At 39.5% G+C, this 20,012-nt stretch overlaps 1 protein-coding gene across 1 annotated transcript in view; it reads left to right on the top strand.

Moving 5' to 3' along the window:
• slc6a4b (solute carrier family 6 member 4b) overlaps positions 1-20,012 on the top strand; it is an 81,217-nt gene that overhangs the window by 29,025 nt on the left and 32,180 nt on the right. Inside the window, exons 3-4 of the mRNA XM_059654972.1 lie at positions 16,595-16,729; positions 19,525-19,744. Of these exons, the coding sequence (XP_059510955.1) occupies positions 16,595-16,729; positions 19,525-19,744 (355 nt within the window). The remainder of the gene's footprint in view (positions 1-16,594; positions 16,730-19,524; positions 19,745-20,012) is intronic.

Here is a 20,012-nt window from a genome sequence, read left to right as displayed (position 1 = left end):
ACCTCCCCACCTATACTCTCCTCTCCACCTATCTTCTTTTCTCCCCATTTTCGGTCTGCCTCCTCCTCCCTCCCTATTTATTCCAGAACCCTCTCCCTATCCCCCTCTCTGATGAAGGGTCTAGGCCCGAGACGTCAGCTTTTGTGCTCCTGAGATGCTGCTGGGCCTGCTGTGTTCATCCAGCTCCACACTTTGTTAACATGGAATGGGTAGGTTGTCTTATGTGGAAAGACTAGACAAGCAAATTTGGCCTCCACTGAAGTTAACAAGATAAGAGGCAAGTTGTTTGAAACATTTCAGATCTTGAGGAGTATTAACAGGTTGGCTGCTGTAAAGCATTTTCATTTTATTTTGAGAAGCCACAAAAATACATTAAACAAAGTAGGGACAAAGATCAACTGTAGGACCATCAATATAGAATGCCTATGGTGCAGAAAGAGACCCATCAAGCCCTGCATCAACTCTCCAAAGAGGCTCTAACCCAGACCAACCCCTACCCTATCCCCAAATTTGCCATGGTTAATACACCTAGCCTGCTTATGTCCCTGAACACTACAGGGCAATTTCACATGGCAAGTCCTTCTGAACTGTACGTCTTAGGGAGGAAACCAGAGTACCCAGAAGAAACCCACACAGGCAGCCACCCAAGGCTGAAACCGAACCTGCATCCCTGGTACTATGAAGCAACAGCGCTAACTACCCAGCTACCATGCCACACATGGGGAAAGCTACCCTTTTGTTTGCCTGAAACATGTTGGCTTTCCTGTGGAGAAAGCAGCCAACAACTGAATGTTGCAGACTGGTACATTCCAAGGTTTGAGAATTGTGTGCTGGACACACTAAAGCTTGGAGCAGCTATTGCATATATGAAAAGATCATAGTGCAAGTCCTTCTGTCACAGTAGTTGGTATCCATGTAAAATGCCTCTAGCTTTATGCACCACAGAATGTTTGACATGAAATTTATCTTGCAAGTACAACCTGTTTTGATGTACTGTAAAGCTTCAGAGTGCTGCATGCTGCAGTGCGAAAAATTGAACCACATTGCATGTTGTGTAACATCAAATTCAAACAAATTGTAATATACTGTTAAAAATTTTATGAATAAGGCATACTTTTTGGTAGAAACTTTATCAGTTCACTCATATTAAGCTCTAGGTTTATGGGCTGAGGAATGTAGTACCATACAGCATTGGGCAATTACCCAAGGGGTTTAATCAGAAATAGACAGTTTTTTAAGGTTTGCCAGCCATTCTACACCAATTCTGAAAACTGAATAAAACTCTTCAGGTATATGGTAAAAAAACTCAAATTTTGTTGTAAATAATGCTTAATATTTAGTGCCATGTGCTGCATTGAAAAGTTTGAACTGTATTGCATTTATATAACAGCTAAAATTTGATATTACATGATACACTGTCAAACTTTTATGAATTGAGTGTGCACCTTGAGAAGCAAAAGCAGAAACACCAGACAGATTCCTTACATCCTTAATCTTTATTCTTGTGAATAACTCCTTGGTTGTTTATTTTACAACAGATAGAAAGCCATTTCTGTAAACTTTTTTTCTCGTGTGCTTTATTCTCCAGCTGTTAATCAGTCTGATACTTCTTCTCATCCCTTCCTTCCAGCTGAGCTGTCATCTTTCGTCTAATGAAAGATCCAGCCTACACGCAATTTTTCCAGTACAGCCTGACAAACTGTCTACTCCTGTCCTACATTCGCGTGACTCAACAACCTAAGATCAACAAATCATTTTGTGTTAAAAAGGTCAAACTGCGGCTTTGCTGAATCTATCCCGAGAAGTTTCTATTCGTTTAGGAACACCAAACAGTGCTGGATTTATTATATCAGGATCAGATGACGTGACAGAAAGGAAATGGATTTACACATCCCAGATGATTCACTTTCTTCCCGCAATCCAAAACGTGTGCTTTTTTAAAACTAAAGCTCAAATGAAAAACGTTTGCTTGGTTTCGAATGAAACTGGAGTATGTTACCAAATGGTACTCTTTCATTTTTAACGTTTCTCCTGAGGACACTGAACCCAATCTTCAAGTATGAGCTTACAATGCGTGTCAATTAGCTTTTCAATTATAGTCACGGTCATATCTAAAACCAAACGTGTACTCTTCCAACACTCACATGTATACATTCTCAACAGGAGTAACTAACTCACTTTGGGAGCACGCACTCTTGATGATTTCCCCTCTCTCTGGCCAAATGGTACTGAGGCTAATTGCAGCATACCCCGCTGTTATGCCAGCTGAGCCAGCTGACTCAACACGGACAAAGGATCAGACGTGATTTGTATAATTCAGTACCACACTGGGAGTTGTCAAAAAAAAACCAAGAGTGAATAATTATCTGAATTTTTTAGTCCATTTTCCAGTCAGTCGTGTGTGAAAAGACAAACTAGAGATGGAGAAGTGCTGATAATATTGATATAATCACAAAGGAATTCAGATGAATCGGCAAAATCTTTGACTTAGTAAGTTTGCTGAAATTGCTGAACTCTAAACCTGATTTCTAACAGATCTGGGAAAGTAGTGAATAAACTGAACGTGTGGAATTCCTTGCTGAAATTGATCAAGAAAACCAGCAATTGCAGCACTGGGATCTATGTTTTCATCTCGTTTGTCTTCGTTTCAGATTTTCTAGCAATTTCCTGTAAAGATATGATAAGAAATAAGTGCAGGTGTAAGTTTTGATGTTTGAGTTTCTGACTAGGTTGATGCATCTGTCAAAAAGTGAGGGTGGATGCTTTACAAATTCAGTATGTTGACTTAAAATTTTAATTAGATGAAGGTCATGGACCACAATTTGGAGTGCACTTACATTCTACCCAGGATCTACCTCATCTGCAACTCCAACATTTTTCCACCTGAAGTGGGGACAGGTCTGAAGAAGCACATTTTCAAAAGTGTGAGACCATGCTAATGAGAGGGTTAAAACAACATATTTTCACAATATTTAATTGATCTAATTTTTGCTTCACATTTTGCCCCAGTAAAAATAAATCACTAATTATTAAATAGACAATTTTACTGAGACACAATAGAGCAGGACAGACTCTTAAGTTAATTCAGGCATCCTGCTAATGAAATCATGTCAATATGTCAAATATTATGGCAATCTGTTAATTTGAGCATAGGTCAAATCTGCCTGACAGTTCCAGCAGCTAATCCCAGTACCATTAATAACCCTTATATTTTAAATGACACTACTAAAGTAACTGTCAAACCAAACTGCATTGAATATATTTGTATGTTAATTGTCATGTAGCAGAACAACTTGCATTTGCATTGTGCCTTCAACACAATAAAATGTTCTAATGCACTTCATGGGGAGAAAATATCAAGCAAAATGCAACATGGAGCCACTGAAAGAATTATTGTGTTTTGAAGAGCCTCTGAATAGCCATGAGAGCTTCCGTCCTCTTTAGAAGCCACTGAGTGGATATGGGATAATTCTATAAGAGGAGACTCCAAATAACTGAGATAAATTATCCAGCCTCACACAACCAAAGAAGCCACATGCAAAGTAGTTTTGTGCAAAAGCAGGAAACAGGTTGCCTATATTATTCTGCTCAGATACATGATGTATGACAACTGAAAAGGGAAAGAAAATATTTTAATGGTGGGATGAGATGAAATATGACTCATCAATATGTCAACATGTTGGAGTTTCCTGGAAATGTCAGATGTGATATTCAAAAGATTATCACGTCTTATCGCACTGCCCTCTGTTGTTCTGAATTATGCAAGTACTTGGGCTGAATATTCATGAGTAATGCTGCAGATAAGATACTACATGGCAGAAAACAAATATGGAACAAGATACTAGGTTAAATTGTAAAGGGAAATATTAAGTTTGATGTCACATAGTTGTTCACTTTGATTGATGTGAGGTACATGTGAAAACAAAATAAAAATCAAAATAACTGTGGATGCTGTAAATCAGGAACAAAAACAAAGTTGCTGGAAAAGCTCAGCAGGCCTGGCAGCATCTGTGAAGGAGAAAACAGAGTTAATGTTTCGGGTCTGGTGACCCAAAGTTCTGTGAAATCAAAAGCTCAGCAACAAGTTAGGAAATTTCAGTTCTGTGAATGTAAGACTGTACTTCTGTTCCAGGTGGATGTGTCAAGTTAACTTCCTCAAGTCAGTCTAGTCTGTAATTTATTATTGTACTTATGTATTATTTCTGTACTGATAATTTCTTAACTTCTGAAATTTTTTATGGTTTATTGTGTCATGAATAGACGTTCAGGTGTTAACAAGGATAGCAATACTTTCAAACATATTTTCTAAATACTGTAATTGTAAAATAAAACATATAAAATGAAAAATATTCCCCTAATATCTCAAATGGAACATGTACTGCATAATATTCAACCATTCAGACTCGAAGACTTCAACTTTGATTTTGTTTTGTAGTTAGATCACCTCAGCTTTAGTAGAGATAGGAGTAGTGCGATCGGCTAGTTGTTGAAGAGTTCTTCTTCTTGAGCTTCCTACTAGAAAGCATCCAAAGGACATTGCCAGAATCTTCACCAAAGATAGAGCAAAGAGGTAGGTCTCAATTCTACACAAGCCAGACCGAATATCAAACTTTGTTTTGTTGGTGCCAATTTGATCCACATAGGCTATTCAGCTAATGAAGATATTCAGGCCCCCAAGGGATCCACGTTGCTATAAACTTCTATAAGCATGTTGTAGTTGGATAGTGATGGTACAGGTTTCAATTGCTTTCTGCCATGAGGCTGACTGGAAATCATCCCCACGCTTGCCAACTGCCATTGGGATAGGTCAGAAAGATTAACAAGATGTTCCTCCACCTCTTTGGCTGCATTATGAAGATGCCTCCCTTCGTTATCAAGTTCTGCATTGAGATTTGAACCCAGAATTTCTGGCTCAAAGTCAGCGGTGCTACCCACTACATCATATGACCTCCTGTTTAAGTGTTAAAGAAGGGGAAATCAGCCAGTGATCTCAAATGCAAGACACTGAATCCTCTTGGAAGTTGCATACATGTGGGAGAATTGGGCCTCGCTTGCATGCTGTCCCCATGATCCTACTGCTGCTGATTATATTCATACACATGATGAAGGCTGCTATTTTGAAGCTTCTAGAGGACTGTGAATATGTGAAAGAGTCTTTGCACTTACAAGATAACTGAACAAAAATGGAGAAGAATAAATAAAATGTGCAAAAGCTTTCAATTGTCCACCAAAAAGTAAACACTACAGAGGCCTGTGTCTGTAATCTATACCAGTTTGGCACCTGCTATCATTCAGAACATTGTTGCTTTTGTCAATAACGAAGTTCTATTGTGAATAATGGGCACAGTTTTCCACTGGACTCTTTTCTCATGATCACGAAACAAGGAAGACTGAATTTATTCAACTGACAAATCACAAATGAAATCAACAAGGCTTTGTAAAATGTCATTAGATTAAAAATAGAACAGCGTGCTGTATAATGTAAACATTCATTCATGAACCATTTGATCTTCCAGGAGCTCAGCTGCAGTGATTTCAATGCAGCGGTAAATGCTTCATCACGAGTTTCTTCTCACTGCCACTGTAATAAACTAATGTCACGAGCAGGGAGTTTCAGTGTTGTACTCTTGTGACTAACAAACTAAATTAGAATTAGCCTCTGCTTAATGATGCTATTAAGATATAATAACAGAAAAGAATTTTACAATTCACATTTTTATACACAATAGATAAGTGAATTCTAACTCTTCTAAACCCCAGTCAAACCAAATCCAACCTGACCAACCAATGCTTATAAGATAATCCATTCATTCCAGGTATCAATTTAGCAAACCTAGTCAGAAATATCTCCAACACATTTACATTCTACCTTAAATCAGGCGATCAGAACTGTACTGTGGAAGTCCACAGTTGTTCCCTGTTCAAGTAAAACTTTTCACTTTTCCTGCTTAAATTGAACAACTTCACATTTTCCTACATTATACTCAATCTGCCAAATTTTTGCCTACTCACTCAACCTATCTGTTCCCACCAGAAATCCCTTGTGTCTTCTTCACAACGTACTTTGCTAACTATTTTAGTGTCACCTGCAAATTTAGCTACTCCCCTCATCAAAATGATCAAGAAAGGAGTGAGGTGGAAAACAGAAAACAGGAGAAACAGGTTTTGTCAAGGAAAAGTTATGATTACCATTTTATTGGAGTTCACTAAATGAGTATGAAGTGCTGTAGGTAAATGGGAGCCAGTCCAGATATTGTATTTGGACTTCCAGAAGACATTTGGCAAGGTACCACATCAAAGGTTATAGTAGATAAAGAAACTTGTGATATAGGGATAAGATATTAGCATGAATAGAAAATTGGCTGGTTGGCCGGCAGGAAGCAGACAGGCTCTTTGAGTGATTGGCAGGATGAGACAAGTGGAGTTCTGCAGAGGTCTACACTGAGGTCTCAACTTTTTGAAATTTATATCAATTATTTGGTGGCCCAGGGTGACATGTGGGCCAGCAGATCCCCTTCCCAAAAGGTCAAGAATGAGTTTTTGAGACAGTGGCAACATAGTCATTAATAAACTAGTATTTTATTCAAGACATTTTTAAAAATTGAATTTACATTTCACCATCTGCTACGGTGCATGTCCCCAAAGGATTAGCCTGGGATTCTGGATTATTAGTTCAGAGATGTTACTGGATTATTAGTCCAGAGATGTTACTGTTACACGAACACTGCACTGATTTCCTTACTATCTACTATTAACTCCCTGGTCTCACTTTCTTGGGGACCAACACCCATTTATAAAAACTTTTCACTTTTAAAAATCTGTGAAATGTTTGCTATCCATTTTTACATTCCACAAAGTGGTGCTGAAATGGGATCCATCACTTCTGCTGTTTAAAGCACCTTATAATCTACAGCAGTACGAGCATTTCAAAATAATTTGTCGTAAGTTTCAATACTTTGGGACATCTTTCAGGGGACAAAATGTTGCTAAAAGAAAGCAAAACAATTTTACCTTTGGAAAAGGTGCACTGAACAATGAAAAGTGTTGTGGATGAAAAGCTATAATTTATGACATAGCATCTTGAACTCCAAATTTTGCAATGCAGAAAGATCCCTGACACAATAAAAATTGGATACATGCTTGAATAATTTTGTGATTTATGCTGAGAATATAGAACTGGCCCCTCAGCCCACCACATCTGTGCCAACCATGATGCCATTCTAAACTAATCTCATTTGCCTGCACATGGTCTGTATGTTATATATAAATTTACAAGGTAATACTTGTTTCTCCAGGAAGTTAGTGAATCTAATTCCGAAATTGCCTGGGCAACATTTATTTCATGTTCTACTGACCAAACAGCCTGTACAAGATATTCAAATAACATTCTGAGAAAAGTGTAAATGTGCGATCATTAAATTTGGCTCAAGTTTTATGCAGACTGTCACTAGAAAATGATATTTCCAGAATACAGTACCAATTCTAACTTTACAAGTAACCCCTATCCAATTGTGCTGTGGCCCAATCTACTCCTTTGATCTCTCTATTGTTTAAGTTAAACAGATGAATTGGGATTTACATTTGGTGCCAACACATGGTTGACCACATCCTCTCTGATGAAGGGTCTAGGTCCAAAACGTCAGGTTTTCTGCTCCTGAGATGCTGCTTGTCCTGCTGTGTTCATCCAGCTCCATACTTTGTTATCTTGGATTCTCCAGCATCTGCAGTTCCCATTATCTCTGAGCACATCCCTTGTCTGGTAAACAACCTTGATGAACTTGCAAGACTTTCTCCATAAAATAATAGATTTATAGAAGGATTAAACTAGATAAATGAGGGTGCCACTACATGAGAACATGAGACAGTTAGGTTGCTTGATCCTTTTGCCCTGAACATTGGTCTAACTTATATGTCTGCTTGTTTATCGGTATAATTGTCATTCTTTCATTCAAACCCTTTTGGACTGGGGCGCATTTACTGTCTAAGTTGATATAACTTTATGTCAAAATTCACATGTCTAGCAGCCTTCTCCCAAACCCTTGTCCATTCATCTTGCTCAGATTTTAGTTTCTCATGAACCTGTTCAGAGATGTTATGAGACACTTCAGCCGCAGGTGGGACTTGTATTCAGGTCTCCTGGACACGCCCACAGTCTCACAAAAGCCCTCCAGTGGATCCATTTTGTTTTACAACGATTGGCAATGTTACATGATCACTCGTGGTTGGCTTTTTTTCAGTAAATGTAAATTTCACTACCTGCTGTGGTGGGATTAAGCCGATGTGCCCAGAACATTAGCCTGGAGTTCTAATTATAGTGTAGTGGCATGACTAGATGTGATGTTATGACACACCTCTGTAGTAGGTACAAATTGAACCCAGGGCCCAGAGGTAGGGACACTACCATTGCACGATAAGTACCCTTATACTAGTGGACTACTTTTATTTTCACTAGTGCTCATACACACCATTGAACATTTTTCCCATCACCAAATCATCTGTGGGTTTTTTTTCCATCTGTTAACCACTACCAGTAAATCATCCACGTTCCCAATTAATTACTTTACATACAAAGCCTGTTAAGGTCAATGTAAACCATTGAAGGTGAGGGAGAGGTGGAGAGAGGAGGAGGGGGTTGGCTAAATCAAAATGGAGTTGGAAGGGGAGATAAGATAATTTAGCTCCTGCAGTGCCCACCTCTCTCCAAAGGCATTGCGTATTGTTGGACACTGTGTGCTTCTTCTCCAAAGACGCGCAGGCATAAATATAGTGGCAGAGGAGAGGCAGGCAGTCAGATGTGAGCCCCTCCACAGCCGGCTGTGACAGCAAATACCCAACCAGTGTATACATGATCAATGGACTCCACAGTGCTGCAAAATAAACAGGCTAAGAAGCAACTAGTGAATCTGTGTTTTTTTAATTTATGTGACTCTTTTTCTCTAATCAACCTGTTTAGAGATGTTATTACAGACTTCTGAAGCAGGTGGCACTTGAATCCTGGCCTCTTGGTCCAGTGGTAGGGCCACTACCACTGCACCACTGGAGGGATCCCCAGGGATACAGGTTTGAGCTCATTTGTGGCAGCTTGATGTGGTCTTCTAAGAATGAGTAATCCTGGAAAATGGGAGCCAGTCCAGGATTTGTCATTAGCTTATGAATTTCACTCTACTAGGAACAGAATTTGACTAACTTGTACCCATTTACTGTGTTTTAAATTCCATTGAGATCCCATACATGAACATAAATGCCCCAAATTACTCTATTATATGAAATTGAATCCACACCTTAATTATTAAACAGTAACTGCGAATCTCCCTGAGTTTCTGATGTGTCAGATGTGAATGATGTACTTTAATGTTGATATGATGCTGTTACACAACAGAGAAGATATGCCTTGTCTGATGGTACTTCATCATTTAAAGCAAAGTATTGCAGATGCTGAAGACCTGAAGGAGCTTCGAAAAGAGACAGAAAAGAGCTGAAGAAACTCAACAACCCTGACAGCTTCTGTGGACAGAGGGGAGGAGTTAATGTTTCGAGTCCGGTATGACACTTCTCTCTGTGCAGATGGGCTGAACGGTCTCTTCGGTGCCCTAAAGGTTCTGTTACTCTCACACCGAGTATCTCTGTCACACCCGCACAGACAGAAGTTGCTAAAATGTTCCCGAACATGTTTGCAAAATGGGCATTTTCAGGGCTTTGAGCGTTTATATTTCAGATTTAATGCAACGCAAAGACAAGAATAATTTTAAGAAGTCATTTTTCGGAAATGAAAATAATTTGCAGACTTGACAGCCAAGAATTAAAATTTAGATCCCTGGAGGTTTCTGACTTTTCTGGTCTGCAGCTTTCGCAAGAAGCAGTGAGACTGCACTAATGGTAGAATGGAATAGGTTCAAAATCACCGATAAGGTAATCTACTGGAATCCTCACAAGCTTCGAGGACCATACTGACTCTGGGCTCAATTCTCCCGGGGGGGGGGGTGCTTTTAAAATGTTCTTTACCATTGCGATCTCTCATTTATTCGAATAAATATTTGTCAATGATGACAATGAGAAAATTCCCCATATTATAAGACCATGTTGGAGCACGTTGACTGAACGAAGTAACGATCAAATCAAAGTGCTATTCCGTTCTCGAATAGCGTTTGAGTGTGAAAGGCTGTGTATTTCATCGAAGTGGAAAGAAAGGCAAGAGGAACTGTAACGGAGTATGTGGGAATGGAATGAGAAAGGACAATGTTTGGGTATGGACCTTTCACTGTTGAGGGCAAAGCACAAAATATTAATTTTCTCCTTTGTGTGATGTTCTACTTGCTGAGCATTTGCCCCGTTTCTCGGTTTATTTGTTTAATAACATTTTAATACACTAAGTGCTTGGCTACCGATTAAAGAGATTAAAATTTCCACACTCGGCATTAACGCCAATGGTCCCGGTGCAAATACAGCAGCAACGATAGCGTGTGTTTGAGTTGGGGGAGGAGGTGAAATATTGAAGGAGGTGGGGTCGAATAATTTCACCCTCCGCCCCCCAAATCCCGATCCTCAGAGAATCAAAGCGGCTGGAGCGGGGGAGTGGGTATTGATTCAGTGTGTTCTCGTGTCATGGAAATGTTCATTCCGTTTACATTGATCCTTCTTTCCTCAATACTATGGGGCACTTTTAGATACTCCCGCAAGTGGAATGCGTTTAATTTTAGTCTATTCTATTGCTCTTGCAGTACTTTTGAATGTTCTAGAGCTGTCTGCCTGACCTGGACTGTGACTATTAACAGAATTACAGTTGCGTTGAGGCACTTAAGAGTGGAGCATGTGTGGAGAGAAGTTTAATTTTATTGCACTTCCTGTCATTTTCAAGTAAAAATATTTTGTGGTGTACTTTCATAATTTTCATGAATAAAGTATATTTTGTGTAAAATAAACTTTCCGTCGGGCGTTTTAAACGATCGATGTCTTGCATTCAGAGATATTTCTTGATCTGATGCTGGTTGTGGCTTGGATTCGGGAGTGGTGATTTCATTTTAAATGAGGAATTTACCAGGAATAATGTATTTTCTTCTGGCATTTTGCCCTTTACTCTTCAGAATATGAAAATTAAATTTCCCATTTTCCTTGCAATTTGATCAACGTTGTTGGGAAATAGTTGCATCATCAAGATACTAGGACCAACATTCCTGAAACATTAAGATGAGTCTCGAATCCCTTTGAATTACACGGAGTTGTAATTTATTTTTAACCAGGAGGAAAGTAAGATGGACCTAAGTGCTTGAGACGTGTCAGCTGGTGCTGGGGAGGAGGCGTAGATTTTAACATATCAGCGATGGGCACACTATAACTTATTAGAAAACTGATGATACGTACCCTGAAAAGGAACCTGAAAAATTGAAAGCCGAGGGATTGGACTGGGCAATGGGACGAGCAGGGTTGATCATGCAGAGAACTGGTGTGGACAAGATTGGCCGAACGGCCTCCAACAGTACTGTAGCCATTCTGTAATTCTATGACCCTAAAGTGCTCCATTTGCCTACAAAAATATCTAAAACAAAACTTCATTTCATATCATTTCAAAAACTGCATGTTTAATGTTTAGAAATCGCAAAATTCACTTGCTATTCTGTTGGAATTCCCCTCAGACTCTGTCCATCAACCTTTCTAGTCCCAGTGTCTACACGTAGTTTTATTTAATTGCTCGCTATTTTGCCTGCGCTAATAGTTAATGCGTCTTCTAACTGCGTCCTTGCAACAATACATTTTTATTAAACATGAGTATTTGAATAGAGATAACCAGTCATCAGTCGAATATATTTAGGACTCCTAAGCTGTCGTAATAAGTTAAAGGGAGCTCGAATTAATGTTTACCCCCAGCAAACAAGGATTTAAGTTGCTTTTATAATTTAAAGCTAGTTATATGTGGATTGACGAGAAAGATGCATTTTATTATTATAAATAAGAAATATTTTTTATTAATCTGAGTCATTGTTGCATGTCTATATATAAAAAGCTAGTATTTATTTTTATAGTACATATCTATATATATAACCTAAATAAAAACCGAAAAAACTGCGGATGCTGGAAATCAGAAACAAAATGTATAGAATTTGTCTCGATCGTGAGTCTTTTCCAAAATCTCACCAAGGAAATAGTTTTGAAAGTTCTCACCTATTATTTCAATAAACGCTTGCGATTCTGCGCGCTTCAATAAAATGACACGCTGCGGGTGAAAACAAAAGGGATAAGCCCTGGACAAAAAGTACATGGAAAGTGAACCTGCATGCGCTTTTTTTTCGAAGGGATAACACAAAGGGAAAACGCTACTTTCTGCAGCATCACTCTCGCGTTGCTATGGCTTCGCTCAGAGAGAAAGGAAAGCCACTTGTCCGCTCTCTCCGGAGATGCACCCTCTATCAGAGTGGAATTGAGCTCGCTGTTGCAGTCACAGGGACCTTCCTTCCTCACTAGCCCTCTGAAGTGATCTGCTGATGGGGACAGCTTAGCGGCAGTTGCGTTTTCCTTCTTGAAATTGCAACTTTTCGACAGTGACCCACCTGTGTCCCTGTGCCCAATGGGGATTTTTCCAGGTGTTCCTGTGATGTTGGATGGTTTAGATTGACGTCACGTCGTCATGGGAACCTGTTAAATGTATTGGCCTGTTTTGTTGCTTTTTTAAATTACCGACCGGGGAGGGCTGCAAGAGCTGGGACTGGATCCTCCATTCTCCAGGGATTTGGAATTGAACTTTAGTTGCGCTTGGGTCTTTTGGAGTCCTCTCCCATTCCAAAAAAAGAGGGGAATGATTCAGATTTGAAGAGAACACTGTTGGCTTGGTATCTGGGTGATCAGACTTGGACGTCAGAGGTTCATATGGGAAGCAACAAACAGAGTAAGACCCAAGACTGCATTAACCTTGGCCAAAGTAGGGAAAGCCCAAAGGGGAGCCCTTCAGCCAACGCTCGCTCCAAGAGTTGCCCGGGCAAGAACGGGCTCCTCATGCCGGCCAAGAAGGTCAGGGATTGTGTGACGCTAGGGGACAATGATTTCTCCCGAGGAGAGCGCCGCTTCTCCCCGGGATATGCGGTTCTCCCGCAACCCCAGTCCCCAGGGACCACTGGTGTCCACGGAACCCAAACTCAAGCGGCGCCGTTCCGCACCCCGGACCAAAGAGACAAATGGGGCAAGAAAATGGACTTCCTGCTGTCAGTCATTGGATTTGCAGTGGATCTGGGCAACGTCTGGCGCTTCCCTTACGTCTGTTATCAAAACGGTGGTGGTAAGATGGTGGTTAGCAAAGTTTAGACAAAACTGTCTGCAAACACATTTCCTAGTTAATATATCTGAACAAATTACTGTACGGATAAAGTATTTACCTGAATTCAAGAGATTGCTGAGGTGCATTTTAAACCATTTAAACTGATACCAGCATTGCTCTGGGTTTTTTGTATAATTTATTTTACCTATATCCGTTTTAATATGAACAAACAAATTAAAAAACGATGTTGCTACTCACGTTGTTTAAAATATCCAGGCATTTTTAGGGGTGTTGTTATTTTATAACATGCTTAATATTTGTGCCAATGCATCTTTCCTTTCACGGGATGGAATTGGCTACAAACTCGGAGTTTCCCAAAGCCCTAAAGATGATTTTAGCTCATGATAGTCTGGCTGTTAAACCAAATCACCTCTTCCTCCCCCCCGGCCCCGGTCAATTTCCTATTCCCAAGGCTTATTCCTCGGCCAGTTCGTTGTTTAAATACTTTTAAAGTTAGCAGTGGTTCTTGACTTTGGCGCCTGACCCAATAAAACAAAATAACGCGGGAATGTTTGTGCACTGCACAGCAACACTTTGAGCATACATATGTTGGGATTCGTAATATAACTGAATTCTGACAGTTTGTAGCTGGGTAGATGGAGGAACAGTGATAATGAATGGACAGTTCGATCAGTTTGGCAGGTTGGACAGAAAGGCACAGTTTTATGGATAGATTGATGGACAGATAAACTCGACCGTAGCTGAGAATGTAGATGGATCGACAGCTAGGCAGCGCGGATAGATAAATAGAGAGATAGAAGTGAAAGCAATGCTGGACTAATTATGGATGCTAAGTGATTATTCCTGATCCTACTGGAACATATTAAGAATCGCCAATTGGGTGGCTGTTCGATTCATCACGGCTGAGAAACTGGATCATGCATATGAAAACACGTTTAGAAAATATCAGGAGGGTGAAATCTAGGAGATGGCGCAAACCGGATGATTGGTGTTAGTTGAAATAGTAACAGGAAAATTACATTCGACGATGCTATTTGCATATCTCCTTTACCTGCGCAAGAATCGGCGAGAAATTCCCAAAGAGTTGTAAATGCGTAATCCTTGGCGGCAGACAAAACTGAACACATCATTTAACACTGGTAACTTTCTGGCAATTTGGCGAATTCTTGGCTGACTTTACTAAATAGGAGAACCATATAGTTTTCCCTGAAGAAGCAGTCCGTATGAAACGGTGTAGAGTTTCACGGGGCGTTGAACAACCCCCAGGTTGAACTCTACCGATCTCTCTCCGGAACCTTCTCCAGGTTTTCTTGGTGACGGTTCCTATATCCCATAAACCAGTGTCAGGATATAGACCTAAACAGATCCCAAACAGCAAGAGTTGAATCATGGAATTGCTTGGAACTTGTATTAAGTTTCATTGGTAGGATGGAAAAGAATAAACCTGCAAATAAAACGTGTAAATCACCTTAAAAGAGAACATTTTACCTTTTTACACCGGAGTTTTGAGTTTTTGAGGTTTTTTTGAGTAGCCTTTAATGAAATTAAACTTCTTTTGGTAATGAAACGAATTCCCTCCCTTTACCATGACAAGTATCTTTATATGTGATTGAATGCTACGCATCTTTGAGCTTGTATTCCTCATGAATATATATCCGTCAGAGATACGCCAGAATTCCTGATAACAAAGTGTGGAGCTGGATGAACACAGCAGACCAAGCAGCATCTCAGGAGCACAGGATTCCTGTTTATCTTTGACCGGGGTTTGCGGTTGTCTGCGCTCGCCATCGCTTCTGTGTAAAAAAAACCGACAGAATTTCTGGTGTCTCCAGACTGACTGTCGGTAACACCCTGCTTCTGTCATTGCTAATGCAATCAGCACAGAATCAGTGATTTGAAGTGAAGAGATTCTCTACATTCCTGTAAAAACCATTCAAAATGTTAAGCTTCGTTGAATGAAACATAACTGAATTTGTTTTTAACCATTACGATTCCTGCTGAATAACACCTCTTAGCCTTATAAAAATATTTTGTGTGTGAAATATTCCATGATAAGAAGTGCACAATAGATTTTTTAAAGGTTGGCTTTTGAGTTTTCACTTTCTACTTAATCCTAGGAGTTTGTTCCAATCTTTTTCACTCTGTGACATGATTGACAAAGTAATTATATTCTGTGCATTTTGCCTCTGGGCTATGATTGTGAGAATTCTTCAATCTGATTCACTGCAGTCTATTTGATGGCTTCATTTTGATGATTTTGAAACAAATTCCCCGCTTTGATGGCACCAGGCTGAATGTCACATGCAAATACAAACAGAAATTGACACTTCAGAATCCATTCAGTCTTTGTTGATGAGCATTACCTTTGCACTACAGACTGCCAACTTTGGGCTCATGTACTTTTCAGTCAAACTTCCCCTTAAATCTGGAAATCCCAGAAAGGAATGGTTTGCCTACACAACAATTAAAAAGGCATGTTTCAGAATCAGGATATTTTTATTTATAATCTTGTTTAAAATTTTAAGACTCTGCTTTGTAATTTGTCAAATCTAAATAGCAGAGACTGTTGTCCTTCGGAACTCATCCCAAAGGTAAACTAGCCTTTAGTAACTGATCAGAGTCTTTGAAGAGGAAATAATCCGAAAACATGACGCCAGCAAATTAAGATATGTTTGTTCCCCAGTCAAACATTGACCAGACTAAACTAAATGAAATAGTGGCATGTTTGTACTTGAGAAAAAACAAAATAAACTCCAGTATCATAAACATAATTCTTTCAAAATATCTCTTTTACACTTCATGTTCAATGATGCTGACCAAACCTCTCTCATTATACCATGAATTCTAGAAAAACTTTTGTAAAAGTTCTCTAAATAAGATAATCATTGCACACTGGGTAGTTGCTATTTATATTTAGTCATGATTCTTTCGGCAAGTTGATAGATATCTCCACAGAGATTGTCACTGGGCATTGGGTTAGTTGTCTTTGACAATTGTGATTCTTGTCTTTATACATTGGGACAGTGATGTACCCCATTGCACATTAGCTAGTTATCATTACACTGTGGACTAGTTATTACATGGTGGTGTTTTACCTACCACCAATTGGAGTAGATGGCATTGTACACTAGCAAGTTATCATTCTTAATCTTGCAATAGCTATATGCACATTGAATATTAGAAGTTAGACAGTTACCATTGTATGTCAGCAGTTCCTATGTAGCCAGAGTACATATGAGAATATGTTATCCTGAGTTTATAGAACAATGTCCTGTAACTTAATTATTTCTCATACCTGTTTTCAGAGCTGGTCTCTGTGGTTAATTTCAGGTGCTTTTCTCATCCCCTACACATTAATGGCAATGTTTGGGGGAATTCCTCTGTTCTACATGGAGCTGGCCTTGGGACAATACCAGAGGACTGGCGTCATTCCAGTTTGGAAGAGGATATGTCCAATATTTAAAGGTGAATGCATCAAAAGGTAGCAACATTATAGCATATGTCAGTAAACAAATCGTAATGTCTTGTAAACAAAAGAGTCACAAAGAAAAGGGAACTGAAATAATAAACTGAACAATTAGTCAATTCAAGCATTGTAGTAATATTTACAGAAGCTGTAACCCGAACAATTTAAACTCTGATTTTAAGAACAGTAACTTTTTGACAAGAATTAAAAATTAATAAGACTCCTTTAATTGTGAAACAAAATCTAATTTCCAGTTATGCGCAGACCTTCCAATGTGCACAGGAGCATTGTTATTGAGTAAAATAAATTATGTTTCTACTCAATTACTCTCTTCCTAAACTTGAATTCAGATGTGTATCCTACTTTAGTTCAAAATGTTTTATCTCTCAGCATGCCTCAAGTCTTCTTGTGGGTAATTGCAATGTACAAACTCAAAATAAGTTACACAGATCAGGAGGTCGCATTGTTGATCTTGCAAGGTATTGACTTGCCTATAATGACCATCAAGTCATTGGTTGCATTAAATTGTCTGCAGCATCCCTGGGCTGAAGAATGTGGTGAGGAGAGGGAGCGGGCAACATCTAGAAACAATAGGCTTGTCTGCAGAGCTGCTAATCATATGATTTCTGAACAACATTATTAAAGGTTAAGTCCTAGATATAAGAATAGAAGGGAATGATTTCTGACTGCCCTGCTCTTTCATTAGCTAAGTTTTCTTTATGATATTACATTTCAGGCAAACCAACTCGTTCTAACCAAATTTGAGATTGAGGTGTAATTGATTGTCCTTGGCATTAGGGCAGCATTTGATTGAGTGTGACATTAAGGAGCTCTAGAAAAAACTGAGGTGAATGGGAACCAAAGGTTAAACACTCCACTGGTCAGAGTGATGCCTAGCATAAAGGAAGACAGTTGTGATTTACAGTTATCTCAGCTCCTGGATACCTTTGCAGGAGGTCCTTATGGTGGTGTCATAGGCCCAAATATTGCCAGCTGCTTCACCAATAGCTTACAATCCATCATAAGGTCAGAGGTGGAGATAATGATTGTACAATGTTCAGCATCCTTCACAACTCCTCAGATACTGAATCAGTCCATTCCCAAGTGCAGCAAGACCTGAACAATATCCAGGTTTGGGTTTAAATGTGGCTAGTAACATTTGCGCCACACAAATGCCAGCCAATGACCATCTCCAACGAGAGATAATCTAACCATCATCCCTTGACATTTAGTGGCATTGTCATCACTGAATCTCTGTATGATCAACATCCTGGGGGCTTACCATTGACCAGAAGTTGGACTGGGCTAGCTATATAAATACAGTGGCGACCAGAGTAGTTCAGAGGCTAGGAATACTGCAGTAAGCAACTCACTTCCTGACTCCCCAAAATCTGTCCATTATCTATGAGTCAAAAGTCAGGAGTGCCATGGAATACTCCCCATTTTCTCCCCAACTCTAACAACACTCAAAAAGCTTGACACCATCCAGGTCAAAACAGCCCACATGATTGACACTACATACATAAACAGCCACTCCCTCCACCACCGATGATCTGTAGTAGCAATGTGTACCATCTACAAAATGTACTGTAGAAATTCACTACAGTTCCTTAGACTCTACCTTCTAAATCCATGACCAATTTATGGACAAGGCCAAGGCCAAGGACAGTAGATACATTGTGAACACCGCCGACTGCCAGTTCCTCTCCAAGCCACTCACCACCCTGACTTAGAAATATATTACCATTCCTTCACTTTGCAGGGTCAAAGCCTGGAAGCCCCACCCTTACGGCATGTGGATCTATCTCCAGCACATGGACTGCATCAGTTCATCACCGCCTTCTGAAGGGCAACTAGTAACAGGCAATAAATGGTGGCTCAGCTAGCAATGCACACATGGCCTGAATGAATAAAAATTAAAATCATTCAGCAAGACCTAGGCGTTAACAAATGTTTCCATGAGGAATGACACTCATGACATATCTTCTACTACAAAGGATGGAATCTGTGTGATTTTTTTAGCATGGGGGATCTCCCAGTGTCAGTACACATATTCTGGGGAGTTTCCATATGAACAACATCAGCAGGAAAGTAAAAACTATGGGAAAATTAAACAGATCAGTTTGACAGACTAACAGTGGACAGCCCAGAATTAGCCTTTCAGTCCAGTGATTTATGCCTCCAATTACTTCATCCAACCCCATCAGCATTTTCTTCTAATTCTTTCTCCGTTTTCTGTCTTCCCCTTTAATGTAACTCTATCTCAATTACCTTTTGTAGCAGCACATTCCAGATTTTTACCACTCTTTGGGTGAAGGATTTCTTCCCAATTTCCTGTTGGAATTCATCATGGCTATGTCACATTTATGACCAAGGGGTAACTGTGTCTTTTACATTCTTTATTGAAACTGAAATACCAAGTGTGAGCTGATCTAATAAAATAATATGATCTTCTTTTGCTATTGTACAGAAAGGAGAGGAGTAACACTGAATTTAAGTGTGTATACACACACACATGACCAGAAAAATTATCTCTGGCTTCTCTCCACAGATGTTGCCAGACCTGCTGAGCTTTTCCAGCAATTTCTGTTTTTGTTTCTGAATTTAAGTGTGTCAGGTATCTGATAAACAATTAGACTTTGTATTATGGAAAACAGAGCAATAAGAAGGCTGGAAGCTGCAAATAGAAGCAAAGCTGTTATGAATGGTCCCTTAGGCTGCACTAATAGTGCCAAGTTTCTACAAAATTGCTAAATTGAACTTCTCTATGTTACCAACATTTATTTTGTTTTAGGGATTGGATACGCAATCTGTATCATATCATTATATGTTGCTTTTTACTACAATACCATCATATCCTGGGCTCTCTACTACTTCTACTGTTCATTTACGGCCACTTTGCCCTGGACCAACTGTGACAATCCTTGGAACACACCCAACTGCACCAACTACTTTGGCAAGAATAATGTCACTTGGAATAACTTCTCCAGATCTCCAGCTGAAGAGTTTTTTATGTAAGTGGCAAGTGCTTAACTAGTGGCACTGGTTTCAAAGAATTAAGCAAGATGTTTGGGTGGGGAATGGTTTGGTTGTGTGGGTAAGAATGGGAAAATTGTTGCCTTTGTTGAGATGGGATGTAAATGGAGTGAAACACGATCAATTATTTGCACTCTGTGGCAGCATTCACACAAGTGGTCATTTCATGTGTAAAAATCATCATGAGTGTTGTTATTTATGATATGAATCCTCTGGGTTGAACAGATAGGTGTCTGTTTTAATTCA

Source organism: Stegostoma tigrinum, chromosome 26 (genome assembly GCF_030684315.1).
Source record: "Stegostoma tigrinum isolate sSteTig4 chromosome 26, sSteTig4.hap1, whole genome shotgun sequence".
Taxonomy (NCBI): domain Eukaryota; kingdom Metazoa; phylum Chordata; class Chondrichthyes; order Orectolobiformes; family Stegostomatidae; genus Stegostoma; species Stegostoma tigrinum.
Note: the sequence above shows the minus strand (reverse complement) of the source record. Positions and strands in the feature narration are given on the sequence as shown.